The sequence below is a fragment of the Cyclopterus lumpus genome, chromosome 4, assembly GCF_009769545.1.
Source record: "Cyclopterus lumpus isolate fCycLum1 chromosome 4, fCycLum1.pri, whole genome shotgun sequence".
Taxonomy (NCBI): Eukaryota; Metazoa; Chordata; class Actinopteri; order Perciformes; family Cyclopteridae; genus Cyclopterus; species Cyclopterus lumpus.
Genome location: NC_046969.1, coordinates 16,944,069 through 16,968,192, shown reverse-complemented (window position 1 = coordinate 16,968,192; position 24,124 = coordinate 16,944,069). Strand labels below are relative to the sequence as shown.

Genomic DNA, 24,124 nt, shown 5'->3' with positions numbered 1-24,124 from the left:
TTTGTATGGCATTACAATTAGCAGATATATCCACCACTACCAATGTGTCCACAATAAGTCAACATCATCTTACATATCTGCCTGAGCAGTTTACCATCCTAGATCTAGTAAATAAACATAATCATAATCTTAATCTAGAAAGTTGCTATAGCTGTCAAATACATGTAGTGGAATTAAACGTTATATATTCTGCTGAAATACAAGTAGCCTCAGATGTAAAGACTGTAAAGTGAAGTTCTCCAAAACTGTTCATAAGTACAATACTTCAGTAAATATCTATATGTATATATATATATATATATATATATATATATATATATATATATATATATATATATATATATATTTGTAAATAAAATATGTGCATGTGTAGTATATGATTATGATTGCTTGTTTATGTTACTATGTTTTCTTTTAACTATAGTGTAAACATATTATTATAATATCATTGCTGGTGTAGAAACTAGCTAACCAACTATTCGACACATTTCTGCAACTCCACAAGTACTTTGGTTGGGTTGTTGATATACTTTAAGAATTGTTAGACAATGTCCAGCAAACAAAACGAGATTTATCAATAGTCGAAGAAATAATTATATAAATGTGTTATGTAAACTGTAGAATCCGAAATGTACAATGTACACAAAATCGTGAAAAAGCTCAAGAAATGTGTACGATATCATAAATGAAAATGTAATTCATTCGGCACCATATCTCATTTTTCCAACTACACGTAAAGGCTGCACGGCTCTGAATACGACTGAAGCCAAAGTGGGTGTGGCTAAATATGTGTCACAGCATTTGCTGCTAGGCTGCTAACTTTAGCTTGTGATTTCTTTAAAAAAACCTTATTTCCGTGTTGCTTTACGAAATAACAAAGCAATACAGTCGCCGTACTTAAAGAACGGCACATGTATGCACAAGATACAGCAGCCAGTTTAAACAATCAAACAGCGGGATGCTTTGGGCTCGGATTAAACCAACAGCGTCGGAGGGCAACTCAACGCGCTGCATATAACGTCATCACGTGAGGCGCAAAGTCGTCGGTTGCTAACGTAGCACCCTCGCTACCAGTTGGCATGCCAACAGTTTGCTGCAGTGTTTGTAGCTGCAGGTATTTTTTTTATTTTTTATCATATGACATTTCCGTGTACGTTTACTCAGTCGATACATGTCAGTATAACGTTAGCATCGACACATGCACGCAAGCATCCAGTAACGCGGCTGACAAGATGGAACTGCAGATATTAACGACGCGAGACGGGCAAGTGGGGGCCCTTCTGTCCTATTTTTATGGCTAAATTATATGTTTTGTGCATGCCAACAATAAGGAGTTAGAGCTTTACAAGCTAAATGTGAAGGTAACATGCCAGAAGTCAGTAAACAAGATTCAAACCTTCATCGCTGTTTTTGGCTGACAGCGCCATCTCTGTGCATCAAGATTAACATGAGCATTCTTTCTCTTACAGGAAAAGGTTGGTAACTTACCAAAAACAACTATGAACTGGAACGACACATAATGGTGAAAGTAGTCCCTTGTACACTCCCGTTCTCATGACACCAACAAGGAGACATGGGCATCCTAAGACTGGCAGTCAGAATCATGGGTAGGATCAGTACTTTCAGGTCCTATCAGTTTGTGCTTCTCCTGGCTGCTGCACTTGCTGTTGTAGCTTTTTACTATTTTGGCTCAGAGAGGCAGAACTTCTCTAGTACCACTAAGAGGATCAAGCAGACCCAGGCCACCCACAACGGCAACAGAAACGATGCTGACCTAACTGTGGACACCAGGCTTTCACACCCAGCTGGATTGGAAGAGCAAAGAGAGGAAGATCGAGATTGGGGAGGGGAGAGTGAGGGGTCAAGGTCCAGGAAAAGGGAGAGTGGGGACACTGATGACCAACGCTACCACGCACTCATGATGTTCACCAAGGTAGACAAGAGCCGGAGCCTGCAGGACAAGTTCAGGGTGGCCATGTTGTCTATGGTTAAATATGGAGACTTCCTTGAAGAAGAGATATTGGTCCTTCATTTCGTGAGCGACCAGGCCAGCAAAGAACTGGGAGAGAGGATGCTGCAGGAGTTTCTCCTTGATGCACCATTTAAGTATGAGGTAGGCAGTCTAAAAATGTTATTTGCACTGTACCATGGCCCTGTTATCAGTTGATTTCAATATTAAGGTGAAGAAACCCCTGCAATGTTTGACTTTAATGATGCATTTCATTTCCAGTAAAGTTGCCTTTGTGTATTTACATAACTTGCTAGTATTGAGATTGTGGGTTATTTTTTTCACTATATAGAATGTATTTATTGAGCTAAGTTGTGGCAGATAAAAGGAAGTTAGTATTGGTATTAAGATCATTGTAGTAAAACAGTACAGAGAGACAGGTCCTGTTTTTTAACTGCACAACTCTGATGAACCAGCAGCAGAGTGTCTTACAGAATGCAAATGTATTTTATTAGTTCAACATTCAATATTTCCAAGTTGGATGCAAAAGAGCATTCTCAAGTTAACTTCTGAAAAGACACCATTTAGACAGACGATAGGCTTATACTCACAAGTCTGGCGTCACAGACAGGGATGAGACCAAACAGTCATATGAATAAGGATACCGACCTTACACTTCCCCACACCTGTTGGATCGCCTAATAGATTTACAGTTTGTAATTTTAAGGAAGTTACTGAACTTGCATACTGACCTGAGATCTAAGAACAAATTACTGGATGTGCTATTTAAAGTTGAAACACACGGGGGCAGTGTTGGCTTGCCAAACAAATCCCTCTATAATGGAGGTGTCCCTTAGCTTCTGGGTTCCAACACAGAAGATCATGTGCCCTCTCTATTTCTCTTTGTGCTGCATGCAATGTCAGCTGTTTCGCTCTCTTCTTTATTTGTCACAGAGCGCGAGATCATACACTTATTTACAAGTTACTTATTATGTTTCCAAATCCTCCTCACAGCTAGGCCTTTTCGCTCAGGAATGTATCATCTACACAACATCTGGTGTTGTTACAGCTCAGTATTAGCTCAGGCTGATCCCATGCCTGCTTGGGTTGGTTGGAGGTTTGCTCAGCTTGGCAACTTGGCAGTGTTGAGCCTGTGGGTCAGACTGCTTCCTGTTCATTTCACTCTCTGTACTCCAAGCTCAAAGTATCCTGGAGCACAGCTAAAGAGTGTGATGTAAAATACGGGACACAATCTGACAAATGATGGTGAAGGGCTGTAAAACCTGCTACACCAATATGAAATGGATCTGTTAACATTGGTTACAGCAGGGTGTTTGTTAGAGGACCAGATACGGTCTCTTTCTCAAGAACACAGCCCAAACGGCTATGCAGAGATTATCTCACCACACACGTCTTTCAAGTATTACTCAGCCAATACAAGTAATTGCTCTGTGCATAATGATCAAAGTTCACCTAGATGCAAAACACATTTGTAAAACGTGTAGCACACAGTATTGGCAGTATTATCAGGATGTTTTAAATGCAAAAATATACAATTGCAAGGATCCTTAATTAAAGAATTCACTTAAAGACCTCACAAACGAATGTCCAAACATGTTGGCAATAAGAAACACTTTTTGTTGTTGTATTGACTTACACTTTCAGCCAGAAACCTGTCAGCAAAATCATGATTCACAATGTAAATATGATAATTCACGAGACAGTGTAAATATCGTGAGATATTTCAAGCTTACTTACTAGCCTCAGCCTATGGTGCTGTTACAGTAGTTGTGGTAGTGTGTGCGCTCAACACATTGCAACGCAAGTGTACATGACTCAGCCTGACTAATACTGAATTTGACTGAGAGGCAGATATATCAGCCGGAATTATTGCTGATATTTAATTGGTCTATATGTAAAGAAATTACTGCAAACTAGGCTTGAGGAAATTTAGAAACAGTGTCTCTATCACGTAGTTCGGCCACCAGAGGGCACTGACATGTCGTTCTATGTTGTTGTGATGTTTCAACTGTAAAATGTTACCCTCAGTATGTAGCTTGGTAATAATTATTCTCCAAACTATCTATCAATGGTGCAATAATGCTGGGCCATTATTTTGATAGAGCTCTCTTAAACTTAGTTATTAAAGAATTGTGAACAATATATACATGAGCAGGTGTTGACCATGAACGACTTCCCTTTGACTGGTTTGGCATGAGACTTTTGTCACATCGTTTCCAACACCAATCTCTCCCCTTGTTTCCTGTGAACTGTCAACTCTCAAAAAATTCTAAATTCCTCAAAAATCAGATTACCATGTACACCGATACCAATATGTCTATGAGATGCTACAAATGGGCACACATATCACAGTCGGTACATCGCGACCCGGGGAAACACATTTTTATAACTCTCTCTCACACATTGTTGTGCTTTTGTAAATATAAAATGAAATGCTCCATAAATTGTACCAGCTGGGTGTACTCCCGGTGGTTTTAACTGTCCATTCCAGACCAGTGCTTTTAAGCATCATGGTTTGAGATGATGAATCATGAAATGATGTCCGCCACCATTGACGACCACAAGTACAGCAACCGTCTCCTCTGTCTCTATTGAAGCGCACACGCTGAAGTCCTGCCAAAGCTACAGACGGGTCGGGACCCCCCAGGGGCTGACGGAGGTCGTGTATATGAGCATGTTGACATCCTCGTCCGCTTAACTTGAGCTTCATTTCTTTTAATTATTCATCTCAAAGGAGCATGAGGGTATGACAGCGGTTCTGCAATAATTTTAGCCTCCATCACTTCTCAACAGTGGTAAATTCATTGACCCACTTGACATTCGCAACAAACAGCCCACAGAGTCACACTACCCAGAGGCTGTGCTCATTACTGCTGACCATCAGTCACACAACATTCTTGAGTCGTGTGCCTCATTCCCGTTCAGGCATTAGCATGGAGAACCCAGTGTTGTGAGTCCCAGTTTAATATCATATTGGCAGTATACAGTATATCAACCATGTATCTGACAAAAAAAATCTCAAGTGAATCGGCACTATTACAAAAACAACAGTCAGCATTAATATCTTCCCTTCTTTATGGAGATCCTCTGAAATGAATGTCCTGCTAACAGGTATTCTGTGTACTTTGACTGGACTTTGTAAACTTGTATCTGGTTCCTGCACTCTTCATTAGATTGAAAGATGGGTGTCTGATTTCTGTATTCTGACCACACAACGTCGATAAAGGTTATTGATGAGGAAATTATTGTCCACATCAAAGGATACTGTCGTTATGTACATACGGCTTTTCCTGGTCATATTTATTATTCTGTATTCAAGAGTTGATTTAGAATGAATTAGAAATAAAAGTTTAGCACACAGGAGTCTTTTTGGTGGTACGTGAGCTTCAAGTTTTCAGAAGTGTTTTCATAGTTCTAGTCTGAAGCTAGCGATGACGGTTGTGCTGCGCTGATGTTAATGTTAAATGGCCTGTACTTGTACAGCACTTTTCTAGTCTTCTGACCACTCAAAGCGCGTTAACACTACTTGTCATCATTCACCTATTCACCCAATTTGGGGTTGAGTGTCTTGCCCAAGGACACATGGATAGCGGTGCCGGGATCGAGCCGCCGATCCTCTAAGTGCAAGATAGGGGCCCTATAGTAGAAATATGTCAAAATATTTTTAAAGAGCATGTTGCAGTATTTATTGAAGCCCTTTTGGTAAAGTAGTTAACTTGGTTTAGCTGAGTTTTCTCCTTGAATTGATAGTAGAAAGCTATACAAAATAGTTTATAAAATAAACAAGCATCTTATAGAAAAGTGACACGTACTTTCATATGAAAACAGCGAACATGGATTCTGATATTAGTACTGTAATGCAACTCGTAGAGTTCCATCCATCCATTTTCAATACCGCTTATCCTCATTAGGGTCGCGGGGGCCTATCCCAGCTGACATAGGGCGAAGGCAGGGGACACCCTCGACAGGCCGCCAGTCCATCGAGGGCACATGTAGGGACATACAACCATTCACTCTCACATTCACACCTATGGGCAATTTAGAGATCAATTAACCTGCAGCATGTCTTTGGACTGTGGGAGGAAGCCGGAGAGCCCGGAGAGAACCCACGCTGCCACGGGGAGAACATGCAAACTCCACACAGAAGGACCGCTCCGACCGGGAATTGAACCCGCGGCCCTCTTGCTGTGAGGCGACAGTGCTAGCCACTACACCACCGTGCAGCCACTCGTAGAGTAAAATGAAAATGTGTCCTTTGCCGTCCCAGTGAGTGACCCAGGACTAATATCACTTATTCATCCCACGGCAGTGGTTTATGTGCAATTACATAACTAACAGCAGTCTAGGACAGCCTTTATTTCCACAAACAGGGTTCACCTTAATCTGCCAGGGATCATGAAATGATTGCCCATCGAGGCACATGGGCCGGATTTATAATAATGATGGCCGTATTGTCCGGGTTTTATCTGAGGCCTCTAACATTCACACCTGCTGATGTCAGGCTTGACCAGTAAAAGGACAGATTCTCCTCTGGATATAATGTTTGTCCCAAGCCAACACATTTAATGTCCCACCTGCAGGAAAGCTTTAATAATAATCACTGTTTCAGTGTTTACTATATTTAAAACAAATCCTCTGTCAGTAATCTGTTGAGATGTCTACTGTACATGAGCAGAGGCTGCTGCTTCACAGATGTCATGTAATTTAAAGCTCAGTGCTGAGAGAAAGGAAAAGCAAGAAGAAGGCATTTATTGGAATTTGGTTTGTAAGATGAAGCATAATTTAGAGTCAAAACTTTTTTATTGACACTATACTTCTGAAGGCACCATGGTTTGTTTACTTATTGTGGACAGTGAAAGCTTTGTTTGAGAGGTTGCACGGGGCAAGTAGTCAGGGGCAAGTAGTCATTTGTAGTGCACCGCGAGCAAGTGTCAGATTCCTCTGAGTCACTTTCCACGTTACCTTCCTCTCATCTGTGCACAGCTTTTCATTTTTAGTTTGCTCTGAATTTAACGGACACGCACAAAGGAGTAACCTAAGTTATTGTCCGCTGGAAAGCTTTTTTCAAAGAACATTCCCATGGGCTCCAACATTGGTGTATTTCACAACTCGTGAACGTGGTGCTATCAGAAAATGTTCCTCTAGGGTGATATGTATCAATGGTCTCATGAATATCTTCATAGTTCTATATATATTCCCAGCGCTACTGCATAATGGGACTTTGTTGTACTAACATGATTCCACTGTGTTGATCTGCAGGTGTTCTTTCATGATGTGGTGGCTCTCACACAGAAGCTATTCCCTATTGTGGAGGCCATGCAGAAGCACTTCAGCGCTGGCTCTGGTGCTTACTACAGCGACGCCATCTTCTTCCTGTCTGTTGCCATGCATCACATCATGCCTGAAAGTAAGAAAAAGCATATTTTGTCACGTTACTTTGTCAGTGAAATAACCACAGATTTAGCTTTAGATTTAAAGCTATGGCTGATCTATGCGTGTCTTTATTTAGTCAGTCAAAAGATGACCTCATAGGCTTTGGTGACTTGCTTGTTGGTGTGATTTTTTAATACTTTATTTTGAAAAATACACAAACAAGAAATAAAGCACATTTTAAATAAACAGCAAAAAATGTTGGCTGACAAAAGACCTTGTATTACATCCAAGAATGTTTTTTTCCATAAATACTGTATCTTACTTAATATAGCTTTAAAATGATTCTTCTTCTTCTCTGTTAGACCATATTTTAAATAAATTCAGATGCTCACTTGGAGCACAGCTGGAAAAGGCAGCATGGGCATGTATCTAACAGACAAGTGGCATGCTGCAGAGGCCCTGGGGAGTGAGGAAGGCAGGATGTGTTCTGTCGCTGCTGCCCACATTAGTGCCCCTTGTGTTGGTGCTGACCGATGCAGCCATGTCCTCCTTTGTGGTTTATTTCAGTGGATGTGCAGGATGTGGCATCCATACAGAAGTGAACCAAACAAATGAGTTTTGAATGAAAAGTCGTCAGAGGCACACATATGAAACCTGAAGTCTCTGTCTTGCAGACAGCAGGACACCACTTTTTTATATTTAAAGTTATGATTTAGGCATCATAATAAAATAATGTAATACATTTCGTGAACAGAGGATGTAGTGATGTGTTTTCCACTCTAAAGCAAAGGGTTTTTCAGCAGTTGCGTGCGTGATTTTTATAAACGAGGTGATATTAGAACTCGCTGGAGCTGGAAGCAGAATGTCTTCCTTTTATTAGCTTTCCACCAAAGAAAGATGCTGCATGTCCACATTTTAATGGCTTAACAACCCCTGTGGTCAAATTCAGGTTTTAACACATTAAAGTATGCTATTTACATTACTCTGAAATACAGGCTGTCACTTAAAGTTCAAAAGAGGAAAGCTTGATGCTTCAATCAAAACACGATGATAAATAAAAGATTGTACTTGGTGGGAAAATGATTGTGTGTGGTTTTCACTCAGCAGTTTTTTTATGACAGGAGGTGTATGTCCCAATGGTGCCTGGTATGACCCAAGCAATTTAAAAATAATTAGAATTGATATAATAAATGTATTTTATTTACAAGGAAGGAACTTAAATTATCACAAACAAAGAGGTGGACAAAAAAGGAAAAAAGGCATGTAGGTGCTGTTGAAAACAAATAAACAGTATACAGTATTTAATATACAGTAACCAATCACTACTTTGCTACTTCACCCAAAAGGAAACCAAAATGGAAATAAAACATCAGTATTAAAACCTAATGCGATGAAAACCAAAAACAGTCTCAACAGCACCATTGCTGCAAATGCATTTAGACAATAAAATGATTAGCGTGTGCTATCAGAAACATGAGAAACTATACCTGGCCCAGGTGTCAACAAGTGCCTCGATATTAATTCACAAACGACAATTAACATCTATTAGTCAGAACACAACAACAGAGGACATGGTGGCAAGACGCCCACAGTGAAATCCCAGCTGCCCTAACTACAGGCCAAGTATATAAGCTGGACTGGGTGCGGCTCAAATCAGGCTCTTCAGATATCCATGCAGGAAGTGGGATGGGCAGTGCCAGCCAGAACCAACCTCGTACAGGGCACCACACATCTGACCTGGCTTACGTAAAAAAAATCAAACACTGAAAGGGTTAGACACATGGGAGGGGGCCGGCTGTGGCCGTAACAGTGTCCCTGAAATGCTTATTGATCAACCACATGAGCCGTCTGCTTTGTGTCCAAGTGGTCACACTTTTCTATTTAAAGAATCCCTTTATCTCTAAAGGGCATAACGGGGTCATCGTAACAGAGAGAGCGGGGGTACGATTTTCCTGAAACTCTTCATTCAGCAAACATCACAGTAGACACAGAACATCATTTATGATTTGAAAACAAATGTGATGTCCATAAATAAAAATATCAGCTGCAAGTGGGAGGACATGCAATTTAACATCCTCTAACTTGTGAAGTGGGCGATGTTCTGATTTCAGCAAGTTTCATTTGGTTGTCAAAAGAGAAGGAATAGGTTGAGGAAATTGTCAACACTTTGGCCAGCGATGCAGCCTGAAGAGGAAAGTGTTTGTTTATTGTAAATGGGAGATAAACTATTAGTGTGGTATATATTTAGTTTTTATTTGACCTATGGAGTCTATTTGGTACTCAACAATATTTGTATATCAGCTAAATAGCTATTAAATATCACAGAACAGCTATCAATAATATAACACAATATATTTGCTAAAGTAATAATGTGATATATATGACAATTTTTAGTAGTTACTAGACAAATAGCTTTAAAAAAAGGAGGCCTCTATTTCCACACCATCTGTCTTTGGAGGATGGAAATAAAATTGCACAATGGAAACATGTTGTAATTAATGATAAGGTTTCTAAGAAACACTGTTTTTGTTGGTGGACAGGTGTTCCATGTTTTGTTTCCCCTCTAGAGGTCTCAACATGCTGGGACTTGAGTCAAAACCTTGACTTCTCTTTTCCACCTCTGGTGGAGTCTCACTGTTGATGTGTGAAATGCTTTTCTAAAGTAAGAAAGATGCTACTTGAAAGCGAGTTATAGCTCATCTATTGTCACACAAGCCTAACATTACACAACAGGTCGATGTCAGAAATGCTGATTTATTGCAATAGTTTTAAGGTTCTATCTTTATTTGCCTCTTGACAGCTATCCGTTTCTGGCCCTTGTAAAATTCCGAGATGAAGCACCAAAAACCTACCTGCACTACTTCCTTTTGCAAACACTGACGTCTAACTTTGGAAGACATACCTGCTATAATGAGAACTCCCATCCGGTTTCTCTAGAGCTGATAACACAAAGATAATAACACTTCAACATGGATTTATTGATACAAACTGACAGCAAGGGTTGAACATGAGTTGGTCTTTGGCATAGATTGCTCAGGCTGTTTATCTTGACTTCGATAAGATAAACAGAAAGTCGATGTCCCTTACTGACTGACCGACACATGTTAAAACGCACATTGGTTCAAATAAGCATCATTCATATCAGAAATACTTTAAATCAAAGTTTCCAAAAACAAGACAAAAATAACAGTGATTTAATATGAATCATTGTTTTTGCTAAATTTGTCCAGCTGTAAATAAATGACTGTTTGAGTAGTCATTGGTGTCTGAAAGGCTTCAACTTAAATGGTGATTATTGATTGGACAGGCTTCTTAGTGTAGCATAGCTAACTAGCCATACTGTTGCTAACCTAGCTGCAGCAGGTCTGTTTTGTGATTAACAAACACACGGATAGCAATATATAAAAAGGTGTGGTTTTACTTAATGGTCAACAAGAGTAGACGGCAAGTTTTCATTGTTTTGGCTAAAGCAAAGGCATTATATTGGAAATTTACATTTGGATTGCAGTCCAGCAAAGCTAGTATTGCCTAAATGTGGTTTAAAATAACTAATATGTTTAACAATTGGAAATTAGAAACTACAAATATCAAGAATATACAATTCTACCTAAAAACAGTGTACATTCTAATAGCTTCATGATCTGAAGCTATTTGTGTTTTTGTTTTCTCTTTATATTCCTAGAAGCATTTTCTAACAAGTGTTTGTGACTAGTGAACTCTGTTTACTGCAAACAGTAGTTTGTTATTGTAGCAGGAAACCCATCAATGTTGCATATCCAATGATGGTGAAAATGAAGTTCAGGCGATCCCCTCCTTTTGAAAAAGGCGGGCTGTTTTCCAGTGAATGTTGGTGAAAGCCTACAACAATGACCCTTACAAATAGGAAGTAAGTGCTTGCATCAGGCTAACATTAGGGCTCAATGAGGTTGACCTACTTCTTTTTCTGAACAAAATGTGATGTTAGATAACAGTGTCTCTGGAGTTGAGGTTTACTCTGATCTGACCAGAGCCTCGGGCAAGCTCTAAGCCACACCAACAACATTATTCCTGCAATAATTTTATTGCTCAAACGCAACAGCCAAGATTGATTTGAACTCTCGTTATTTCTACTTATCCATTTGGGTTGTCTATCTTCATCCTCACAAGATCTAGGAATCAGCAAATATCTACCAACGTTAAGGATATCTGGGTTTTCTAAATGCTGCTGGGAAGAAAAAAGAGTAAATCCAGGAAAATGAAAACGATGCTTAAACATTATTTTTTATTTTTTTTAAGTCAACAAGCTAAAAGGACTATGACTTCTTACATTTCTATATGAAACATGTATTGATACCAATAGACCTACAAATTGTATTAATTTTTGATTTATGGGTACACTGGCTTCATTGAGGTTGTTATGTGTGTGTTGATCGCTGGTAAACTCAACAGCTTGATTTTAGGCTTCAAAACTTTAGGACAACAATACAGTTCAGAGCATTTGTGCACCAATCAACAGTGATCGGCAGCACTGCAGAAGAGCAACTTGCTTCCTCTCCCACTTACTTGCTGCAGAGAGGAATTGAAGGAAGAGAAACCGATTCAAGTGGGATAAGAAGATGCAAAAAGAGAACTGCACCTTCTGTCTTCTTTTCTTTGTCACTCTCTCTAGTCTCATATTCAGCTTTCTATGAACAAGGAATAGTTTTCTCCAAGTCAGATTTCCTGCTTTTATCTGCAGTCTATGATGTTAGGCAATTTATTACAGAGGTGGCATTATAGCCAACTTCCTTTTATCATGGCAAAACAAAACATGCTACTGAGCATGAAGAATGTTCTTAAGATGGGCTCGATCTCAGAAAGGCAGTTTACAAATGACGACCAATGCAAACAGTGTTGCTTCAGTTATTGACTAGTTACTGTTCTTATGATAAGAACATCTATCAGTACTCCTATACGCAACATAATTGGGCATCTATGGAAGAGAGTGATCACTTTAAGGCACTGATGAAAATACAAAATGAATGATGTGAAAAAGTACAACAAACACCGGAGTCTTGTCGTACACTAAATCACCTTTTTATTGAAATCATAACATGTGGCGATCAAACACTGCCATACTTTCACCTACACAGGCCTGCGTTGAGTCATTGATCTAACATCAAACCCAGCACACCACAGTGTTGTAACAACTCCAGGCCCACTCTTCCTGTTATTTTATCACTAGTTAAGCCCCGTTAGTACAAACAAACAGCGTTGACCACTCAGAGATTACCCGTCCGAGCCCCTCTCTGTTGCCACAGTACATGAAGGCATTGTGATGGCAACTTCCTTGTTTGGAGAGCTCAGAAAACCGGTCGCCGCCGCACTGCTGAGTCTTCTTTTTCCACCACTTGTTTAAACAGAAACCGCCACTTGAATATCTTTGCAGCAAATGTGTAGCCCATTTATGATCTCCCCATAGTTACATTCATACCCTTGAATGTTTTAAATTTCAGCTGGCTTTGTTGAACCAAAGTTGCAATTTTCTTTTTCCAAAATTAGGATGATGGTCTGTGATGTTTGGCCCTTTTTGAGTAATTTTTTTTTGCCAGACACATTTATAGAAGCCAGACATAATTGCTGTGCTTATTCATGACTTTCAAGCAACACTGGTGTCCATTGCAAAACCAGAGTAGATAAACAGTGCAACTTAAAGATGGGACATCAGCTAGCAGATCTCAAATTTATGTTGAATTGATTTATTTTTAAGTTCTCTCATCTCCTCAGTCCTTGAGCACCGCTTGTACCAATTCTGCAGTTGTTAATTTAAACCAGCCTTCTGCCATTTCATGTTTTTGTTTTTTTGTATTTGAAAGTTTGTCTAAACCTGACAAATGTTTCCATTAGTTGAATAATCATGTTGTTACCCTGATTATTTCCCAACCTTTTCGTCACCATGCCAACCAGCAAAACACAGGAAGCTGAAACAATGAACAGATGAGGGCCTGAATATCCTGGATACTGCTGTTACCATTTCATCCACAAAAACTACTTGACTGTGTTCACTCCCCGCTGTCAATAGTTTTTTACAGCCATGCTCAACTTTCTAGACATTTCGCCCCACAGACTGAGCAAGCATTTCATTGTGTTAAGCTTGTCAACAGTCTCGTCACAGTCGGCTCCTATTGCCTCCCACTGTGTATTCCTGGAAGGAAGGAGTAGTTAGTCTGTCACTGGATGGATGTCAACCTCCATGTGCAGTTGACGCAGAAGCTCATTTAAAAAAAATGGAGAACTTGTTTTTGTCATTTCTCAAACTTGGTTGAAAATGTATTGTCATTAATCATTCACTCACATAAAGCAAGCAATCAAACGGCAATCAGTTTACACATGTTTAGAATAATCTTGGATGTTTTAACAGTTTGATGCTGCCTTCTCAATGTGTTGTGTTCTTCTCTCAGGCCTGACGCGCATAGTGCAGCTTGACCTGGATCTGAAATACAGGACCAACATCAGGGACCTTTTTCAAGAATTTGACCAGTTTCCTCCAGGAGCCGTAATAGGCATCACCAGAGAGATGCAGCCAGTCTACAGGTAGGCAGTGTGGCACAACACGGCAGATGTTAGTGATGCAAATTTGTCAGGGCCACACAAAATACATTGTGATAAAAAATGTGTCCAAACAAAAGTCTATAGACACAAGTTAGGTTTTGAACATGGATCGCTGGTCTAGAAAATAAATGGATAATACTCCCCGAAGTCCAACATGCGTCTGTATACATTCATTTAATTGATTCCAACTACACATGCGAGTGCGTTAGTGACTGAGTATCAAGACGTAACGCAGCTAAAATGTGGCCAAAGAATGGACAATGAAAACCAGTTTTGTATAAAAAATGTAATGTTTGGTCAGATCTTGTTTTGATCGGTGTATCTTCTCTATGAGTTGGTCTATGCCTAATCTTGCTGAAAAAGTTGGAAAGATCATCTAACTGGAAAGATCATCAAAATCAAATTTACTTTGCAATGCTGATATGCTATATTTATTTAAGCATAAAATTGGTAAGAGCAGGCACATTAGCAATATCCTTTTTATTTCTTTCCCACTAATGGGATAAAAGCCACCGTAATCTCACTCACTGTTGTTAACCCCAGATGGATTGTCGTTTTAATGGGCCCCGCTTGCACATTCACAGTTATTTTCTCTCACAGTTTCTAAGTGAGAAAGAACATCAGAAGTCTCTCATACAGGCTCAGATTCACAAGAACCTCAGCAGTGTTAACAACCATTTCAGTCATTTCCCAACTAAATGTTGCAATGTCATATTTCAGAGAAACAAAGTGGTTTCTCTAATGATCCATGTAATGATTCTCATTCCAGGATGTTCAATTTTCATTATAAAAAAACCTCAAACATTCAATAATGGTAAATTCTAAAATCAAAACTACTGTAAGAATAGGGATGTAAATAATCGGATTGTCTTCAAGTACAAAGTAAGGGGGATGAATCATTACATTCCTAAATCTGTATAGTATGATGCAGCTCTATCACACCTGAATCATCCTTGTGTGCCTAGCTTTTGCATAATTCCTAGGCTGAATGTACTGAATGTGACAGCAAATGTTACTGAGTGGAAGCCCTTAAAACAACGACATGCTGAATGTTGTTATTGTAAAGAAGAAAAAGAAGAAGAATCTTGAGGTGTTATTATAATGTAATTGTTTCCATTTGACAATCTGCCACAAACCAGTAAAAAATCTAATTTTACCACCATGATCCATGATAGCAGACATAGTCATAGTTGCAACACTGAGTGTGATGTGATGTTTTCATGAATGAGCTATTTTAAGTCCTTCACGTCAGATAAGTAATTGAAGATTTGGCAGAATGTAAGCAGCAGAAAGGCTCCTCTGGTTGTGAAATGTGTTGTTCTCATCCTGTGATTCAGAAGTGTCTCGTTGTTAGACCTGTCTGGAGTAAATACAAAAAATCTGCTCATCCCCAAAACTGACAAACACACTGATAGGATCCACATAACCTTCTATAACTGGCTGTATTAGCTGCCCTAATTGTCAGGTTCTTTGGGAACTTGACATCTATAAAGTAAACCCATTGAACCCACTTTGACTTTAGGTCACAGCACTGAACTCTTCCTTCCTCTCATCCTCATCTCTGCACTCTCAGACCATCATTTTTCTACTCAATAAACACTTATAACAGATAGCAAACTGCCCATTGGAAATATATTTTGCATCAAAAGCTTAGTTACTACTGTCATTAATTTGCCATTACTACGAGTGGTTATTATAAATTTAGTTTAAAAGACAAATTTAAACCATGGATGCAGGAAGTGTTTTGTTGAATGGCAAGAAAAGTTGTCATTTTAGTTCCTACAATTTAAGATAAACTTGTGCGTCAGTTGGCACACTCAAGTCAGATCAACTATCCGTCCCACTTTACACCTCCTATTAGCCAGTTGTGTTCTGATTTAAGGTGATGCAGATGCACACACCACTCAATAATAACACCAGGGTTATGCATCCAAATCAAAATGTCATACTTATTAGTGTCAATGAACTGTGTGTGCGTGTCCGTGTGCGTGTGCGTGTGCGTGTGCGTGTGCGTGTGTGTGTGTGTGTGTGTCTGTCTGTCCATGTAAACAAGAGACTTTCAAGTTCTTTGTTCCTCAGCAGATTTTTCCGTTCCTCTCTAAGACAGCAAAATAAACAGGTCTGCTTTGTATTGACTACATCACTGTTTTCCATCCAAGCGTGTGTGTGTGTCTGTGCATGTGCGTGTCTGTGCGTGCGTGTCTAGAATGATGTTCAATTTCTGCTGCTTGATAGTGCAGTGCACCTGACCATTGTAGCTTCACTTAACACCCCACCTGCTTCTACATGATTGATTTCACGTATAATTCACATAACATGCTCAACCCTCATGGGTTTATAAGACACAAAAGATACAGCTGCAGTGGTAAAACATTTTGTTATATTACAAAATTACATATTATTTCACCGATTGGTCTTCAACAAAATATTCTGCATTCCCTCCCAGGCCTGGCAAATACAATCTGCTACAAAAAAGGTTTCCTATCTTTGAGCACAACTTAAGTTGTTCATATTCATTCAGCCAAAAGAAATCAACATAAATGGAGTTCATTTTACAAAAGAGTAAAACACAAAGTGCACCTCCATTCTCAATTTCACCCAGCTCACACAACCAGTGACTAAGTTCATTTTTGTTATGTCAGGTGTAGCGTTTGTGTGGCATGCGTGTGTGTGTGTGCATACGCCACACTAACCAATTAAGTGCAGCATAACGCCACACGTGCAACCATTGTAAGTCTCGGGGCATTGTAGGTGTAATGTCAAATCGCAGAGGTTTTGTCAGGTGTGTGTGTTGTGTGTGTGTGTGTGTGTGTGTGTGTGTGTGTGTGTGTGTGTGTGTGTGTGTGTGTGTGTGTGTGTGTGTGTGTGTGTGTGTGTGTGTGTGTGTGTGTGTGTGTGTGTGTGTGTGTGTGTGTGTGTGTCTGTGTCTGTGTCTGTGTCTGTGTCTGTGTCTGTGTCTGTGTCTGTGTCTGTGTCTGTCAGGTTTCAGGTTTCAGGTAGCAGCTGGTTACTGGGGTAAACATGCATCCAGGTGGTTTCCTCCTGGCTTTTAAAAACGGTGTGTGAATGAAACAACGAATAATTTTAGAATTGTTAGAATGCATATTAAGACTATTATTCACAGCATCCTTATATTCTGTACATGTAAATGTGTATGCAAGTTTTCCTTATATTACCTTTTTTCAAAAGGAATCTTTGTTTTAAAGATTAAATCTGCTATTCATAATGCATCATGTCATAAACATGTTGGTCCTCAATGTTATGCATGTAATCCAGATATTCGGAGTTGATCCTGAAGACATGGGCATATTTTGCTATCAGCTAAAACAAAGCATTAAAAATCCCATCCTTTGCTGCGCTGCTCTCCTTTGTGAAAGCCGACGCTTTCACGCTATTATATCAGTAAAAAGTAAGAGAATGGGAATATATTTGCGCATGCCTCTAAAATTTTGAGTTCTGACACCTGCATTGGCAAAATAATACACACAAATAAAACACACATATTAATAGCAGTGTTAAACATTCAGGACCCTTCCGAGAGACGAGCTTCCCAAATGTGGGATTTACATTATGCTTTAATGGAAGTAGTTATTTTTTTAAATTCATAATCAAGGTTGTCTTTTATTCAGAGCAATATGATATTTGGCTGGAAATTAACACCAGCATGGTTACACTGCCAATGCATTAGGTGTTCTTTAGAAGATGATGCTACCAGAGGGAACATTTGAGAAAACACAAGTGAGCCCAGTGAGCTGGCCTGTAAACCATTAGCCAGTGGTCAATGGACCTTGTAATAATTTCATTTTTAAACTTGGTATCTGCGACGCATTGTGTGCAATCTGCTCACCTGAATGTTTCCCTGTGTTGTGTGGAGAGGTCTCTCAGCTCCCACACTGTGTTGGTGCTAATGGGTAGAGCATTATGCTGCAGAGTGCATCCTCCCACCAGCCGCATTCAGAACACATCCTGCCACAGAAAAAGTTAATTGTTAGAAAAAATGTCACATGTCTTTCCCCACCAGCTGCATTTGTAAGGTTTTAAAAACCCAAGAGACAAGACCACATACACACAATGAGAGACATTATCCAGAAGCAAATCACACTCTTTTTGCTTTGTGTACAGAGTCTCTGTTGTGTGATGCGTCCCAATTATTCCAATTAAGTATTTGTCTATGTCATCTGTGTACCTCAGAACCAGGACCCCTTCTAGATGTTTTATACCAGCACCTCTCCTGGTCCTTTTTATTGCAGCCATAACTGGCCACCCAAAATATTATGCCATTTTCTGCAGAAGAATGGGAGATTAGCCATGGACAGACACAGAGGTGCACACTCACAGACCGATTGCATGATCCCCCAGGTGGAGATACTAAAATGTTTATGATCAGGTTTATCAATAGCCTAGCTGGAGTATTGTTTTTAACAAGTATATATATAAGGACACATTTATAATATACATTAACAAAAGTAAATTGTGTCTATGTGTAATTTATCTCAATTTCTAACCACAAAAAGGTGTTACATATACTTCCGGTAACTCTCGCTTTACTGTCTGACAGCATAGTAGTTATGAGACATGACAGTCTTATATCACGGCCACCATGACACTTAAAAGCAAATGCAGTATTCTGCTGTTCCGACACAAGAAAGTGGAATGGAAAAGTCTGTGTAAATCTTCCCATACTGACTTACTCACCCAGAATGTGTCTCTGGGCACGTAGTGTATGTCTTAAAGATGCTAAATGCTCCACAGAGGCCACAAGTCCCCAGCGACCGAACCAACATATTGTGTAAAACTGTGTGGACAAGCTACAGCTGCTGATATAGGGTCAGCTATAATATCAAAGCGTGACTCAGAGAATCTTCTGCTAACACTAGATTTGATCAAGCTGCAATCGACAATACCCTTGACAATATGAATAATAATAATTCTACACAGATCTCCCCACATGTTTTTATCTGCATCAACTGAGCATGCAGCTGATTTAGCTGCATGCTCCGTTTGATTTAAAGGGTGATCTTGTTTTGTTTGTGTTTGTTTTTTTCTTCAAGATGGAAAATGTGCTTTAAGGCAACTAACTCCTCCATTAATTCATGTTAATCTACAGTATGTTTCTTCAGGCTTGGCCAGTACTAAGAATAATCTTAATTCTCTAAAGAGTTTGTGCGTGTGGACATACATGCAATAAAGAATACTATCCCATACAGCAAGCACTTCACTTCAACTAAAAATAGTACACCATTATAACCACAGCAACATGAAAGTGCTGTTATTTCTCCCATGTGGGTTGTATCTGCTGGTCTTGAGAGATTAGATTCATAACTAATACATACTCATACATCAGGGGTTGAATATGCAAACATACACTCAGTGCTTGGAGGGGTAATATTGGGTTATCTGAACGGGGGTCTCATTACCATTGGGAATGGACAAACTGGGGCTTGAGAGAGGAGTACGCCACTTGCCACGCAAAAGTTGTGTTCTATAAAAACAAATTGAATTGAAGCCAGATTGTAGTAATGCAACGTGAGATGCATCATTCTAGGTATAATGATGCCTCTCACACATTTAATTTCACTTTATATCACACGGTACTTTGCACTTATATATTCTCGTAATCATAAACCGTCAAACCAGCAGTGTTATTTGTGCTTGTACTAGTGAGCCAAACTAAAAGTACATTTAAATTGTAAAAGATAACAACCAACTCAAACCTCAAAATCAAAGAAGTGAGGGCCGAACTACTGACACTTGTGGTCCGCTGTACAGCGGAAGCAGTTACTTTTGATTTCTCTATTTAAAAAAAAAAAAAAAAAGTAGTTGCCTTGATTCACCGTAAAGACCCATTGATCAGCAGGCTGGTTTCGATGCATTAACTCAACATAAAGTGCTTTTGTATTGACCGTGTATGGTTGAATGTGGCCGTGTAGAAGGCGGGATGTGAGGCACATGTGCACATTTACAGGTTGATTTGGATTTATAGAAATAGATTCGTACTGGCAGGTGTGCGCAAGGTATATCATAATATATTTCCTTTGAACATACACAAACATTTAGTGTGGCTCCTACCCACTGTTTTATAAATGAGACCCCTGGCCATTCTCACAACTCTTCTTCTATTCAATTCAGTTTATTTTATATAGCCCAATATCACAAATTACAAATTTGCCTCAGAGGGCTTTACAATCTGTACACATACGACATCCCTGTCCCAGGACCTCACATCGAATCAGGAAAAACTCCCCAAAAATAACCTTTGACAGGGAAAAAAGGGAAGAAACCTTCAGGAGAGCCACAGAGGAGGATCCCTCTCCCCGGATGGACAGATGCAATAGATGTCATGACAACTTCTGACAAGTGCACTTTAAACGTCTCTCTCTAGAAAGCTCTCATATATTGTAACTTACCTCGATCTAATTTAACATGCAACCTACAAATACAGAAGGACTGTTGCTGGCTCATATGTTAGTCAAGTGTGCCAAACATAGTGATCCTTTATTACACTTGTATCGCATTACATAAAGCATGTGCCATCTATTACACCGAACTAGAACTTTTCTCACCAGGGTCAACTTTAAAATGAGAAAATAATATTAATAAATCCCACAAAGGGGCTCCCCTTTGTAGACACAAGTAACTACTGTGCATACAAATGCTTGTTGAATGCAGCTCTGTGTGTCATTTGGCTACTTAAGTGTTGGTGTGTTGGCAGAACACGGTGCTGAGTTGGCATGAGCATCTGGCTCTGCAGCACGCTCTGACACTCCTGGAACAGCGTGTTTTTAGCCACTGCTGTTGTTGTTTTTTTTAAATATGCAACAGCCCAAACATACATATGAGTGAGACATATAACCGTTGATGTACAAGCTCCAGACGTTGCAAAGAGATGAGTTCAGGTTCAGAAAGACACTCTTTTTAATCAAGTGGTCGTGTTTGAGTTATTGCTGACTTTTCTGCAACCGCATTATTCCAGTCATCATTTTATTTTTCAACCACTTGAATAAATCTCTCGATACAATTTGTGTTTTTCCTCGGGTTTGGTTGTTGTCAGTGAGCCTGAGAGAGAAACATGACTTTGTAGGCATTCAGATCAGTTTTTAGTGCCAGTTACACCAGAAAGAGAGAACGTGTGATTCATTCACAGTATGAATATCTGCCGGAAGTTTGGTACGGACGAGCTGGCAAGCTACTGTGGCTAATGAGCTAACCCCAGTTAGCTAACTCGGCTTGCTCAATCGCTAACCCGCACAACAAGTCAAGTTTATTCAAAAGATGGTTGCACCTTGAGGACTGACTTGAGGCCTCTTCTGTGGGCACTTTGTTCTCCGACAGAACACTTTTTTCATGCGACCCTTTCTGTCTTTCCTCAGACACACTTTCTGCAGTATCGTAAGGAGAACCCTCAGACCAGAGTGGCGATCCTCCTCCTGACGGCCTCCCGGGCTTCAACAGCGGCGTGATGTTATTGGACCTAGGTGCCATGAGGGACTCGGCACTCTATAACCAATTGTTGGAGCCTAGCAATGTGGCCAAACTAGCAGACCAGTATCGCTTCAGGGGCCACCTGGGGGACCAAGACTTCTTCACCATGATCGGCATGGAGCATCCTGAACTGTTTTATTCGTTGGCCTGTGGGTGGAACCGGCAGCTTTGCTCCTGGTGGCAGGACCACGGATACGGAGACGTGTTTCAGATGTATTATCGCTGTGAAGGCCTTGTCTATATCTACCATGGGAACTGTAACTCTCCTATACCAGATGACTGATGTAGGCACCAGACTAAAGCTGGAACCGAAAAGGAGGCTATGACATCTACAATAGAGTTTAGGGGAAATGTTTTCCTGCTTTTTAGATGGAAGGGATTTTGACTTACACGGCTGTTTCTTTTTTTGACCACTATAAAGCCAGCGTCGTCGCAGACTCTGCCCCCTGCTGGCCACGGGGCTGATATCAAGGTGCTACAACTATAGCGTACAACTGTGTCAGTTTGAAAGCCCCGTGTTACAGCAATGCAAGGAGCTGCAATAGTTGACACACATCTCTTTAGCTATAGAGAAGATGAAATATGGTTTACGAAGTCCAGATCCATTTACTTAAGACTTGGAGGAGGGGTCGAGCTGTTGTTTGTGCCCCTTGCAGTTTAGCTGAGGCCAAACACGCACATTTCAGAAGGAGTAAAGCGGCCAGGTAGACACTGAGCCACTTTTAAGTTGTTCTTGCTGTGCTCACTGAACTGCCACCTGGATTCAAAGAAATGTCAACACTCAATATTCAGTCAGAAAATTGTCTGAGGCGTTGCACACTTTAATACACACAGTGAGAGTGAAGCAGCTCAATGGCCTGCCCTTCACCATCAGTGGAGTCAAAGAGAGGCTACCGAAGACACTTGAGAACAAACATCGCAAATCAATGCGCCTCCCTTCAATTCACCCTAAAGCTTTTTTCAGGCATCTCTAATCTCTATAGCTCTAAAACACATGGAGCCGTTGAATCATAGTAAATATTGACAAATAACTTCCATTCTCAGTTTCCAATTGCACTTTACAACTTCAAAACACAATCTTAATCATCAAGGGTTGTGTTGAGATGACAGGTAGATTTATTTTATTGCATTGATTTTTATTTGTTTTTTGTTTTTAAGACCTCAGCAGATTGTTGTAGTTTTTAAGTGATTCCCACTCTTTAGGCAGCAATTCTTCATAGTGGTGCGTTTGAGGACCAAGAAAGGATACTTGTTTGCTGAAGAACATTGTATTTTAACTATGTTTAAAAATGATAAGAGGTATCAAATTACATTTCTGTATTTCCTCCTTTGAAATTATGGGAAAGAAATGAAATCAAAAAAAGTGTAATCCATATGTTTCTGTTGTTTTTACCCATCAACACAACTGTTTACAACTTGGGAAGTACTGGAGATTCAAAGATGGTGTGCAGTGAAAATGGTCACGTTTGTGTAACATGTTTTTATGAATGTTAAACTTTCAGACCCACATTTCCTGTGACAGAAATACAGTAAGCTTTGTCTCTACATTATTTCACAACGTCGACATTTTGTTTCTTTTGTGTGATCCGCATTCCTAAATAAATGATATGATAATGTCACTCTTTTTTAAAAGATGTTAACAGTAATATTGCAGACAGTTATTCTTCAGCTCAGCTTTTGTTTGATGTGTTATGAGGGAGCTGAAAACACATCCTTGTGAAAAAGGGGACACTTTTAGTCACTTAAGGGTTATGATGAGGTGGTAATTTCTCATTATACAGAGTTGTGACTGTTCTAGTTTGTCTAGTCTGTGGTAAACATGAACCATTTCTGTCACTCAAATCTCCAGACGCAGGCAGCAAACACTCCCTAGACGGAAAAAACAACATCAATCAGCCTCGACCTCTGAATGTGCTGACATTAAAATAACCCAATTTACCCCTGAAGTTAAAATGCATAAATATATGCTGAAATATAATGGTATTTTGTTTTGTCTGCATTGAAATTGGTTTGCTCTTTAAAAAAATCGCCAAACACTTCAGCAGGAAAACAGCAGGCTGGTAGAGATTCAATACAGCGGCAGCATTGACGTCTTCTCCAAGAAACACAAACAGCTCAATGTAGAGCTCAGTGAGACTCTGACAGATTGACAGTGGAGTGAATGCTCTGCACAATCTAATGCTGCTGTAACGGCTAATTATAGATGACTCACTGAGTCAGGGACGCATTCAAAGTGACCAGAGACGTCACATGATGATGATAATCCTACAGATATGCACAGAAAGAGAACGGCATATCAACAAAGTGTAGGAGTCCACACTTGTGCTTATGGCAACAAGTCAAAAACGTTGTTTAAACAGACGATCGACTGACCTGCTTTTGGTCTGTGAACCAGTTCCCTTTGTTTCTGACAGTTGCTTTGAACATACCGGAACTCTTTACTTTCATGCTTTGGCTTGCAAGACAGCACGGACACATTAACTTTTTTCATCTTGTAATACCGACATTTTAAATAAATTATTTGTTTATCGTTGTGCAATTACAGTAATTGTGATTGCAAATTATGTTCCACTTTTGTCAATTTAGAATAGCACCCGCTGAAATTGCTAAATTTGAGTATGAGAATATGAGAGTGCTGATATAGCAGCAAACAACTAAAAGAGCAGAGATTGTGTGAATGTGTGTGTCCGAGGTTCTCTTTGCTCTGTTTATGCGTTTCAGTGCATGTGA

At 39.8% G+C, this 24,124-nt stretch overlaps 1 protein-coding gene across 1 annotated transcript; it reads left to right on the top strand.

The window, feature by feature from the left end:
• Positions 1-786: 786 nt before the first annotated feature.
• On the top strand, positions 787-23,013 carry xxylt1 (xyloside xylosyltransferase 1). The gene is given in 8 exon segments (XM_034530101.1): positions 787-1,114; positions 1,470-2,113; positions 7,229-7,376; positions 13,762-13,894; positions 14,137-14,138; positions 19,902-19,915; positions 21,298-21,322; positions 21,325-23,013. Coding segments are annotated over 7 exon segments (1,215 nt in total). The 5' UTR covers positions 787-1,114; positions 1,470-1,573; the 3' UTR covers positions 21,678-23,013.
• The last annotated feature ends 1,111 nt before the right edge of the window (positions 23,014-24,124 follow it).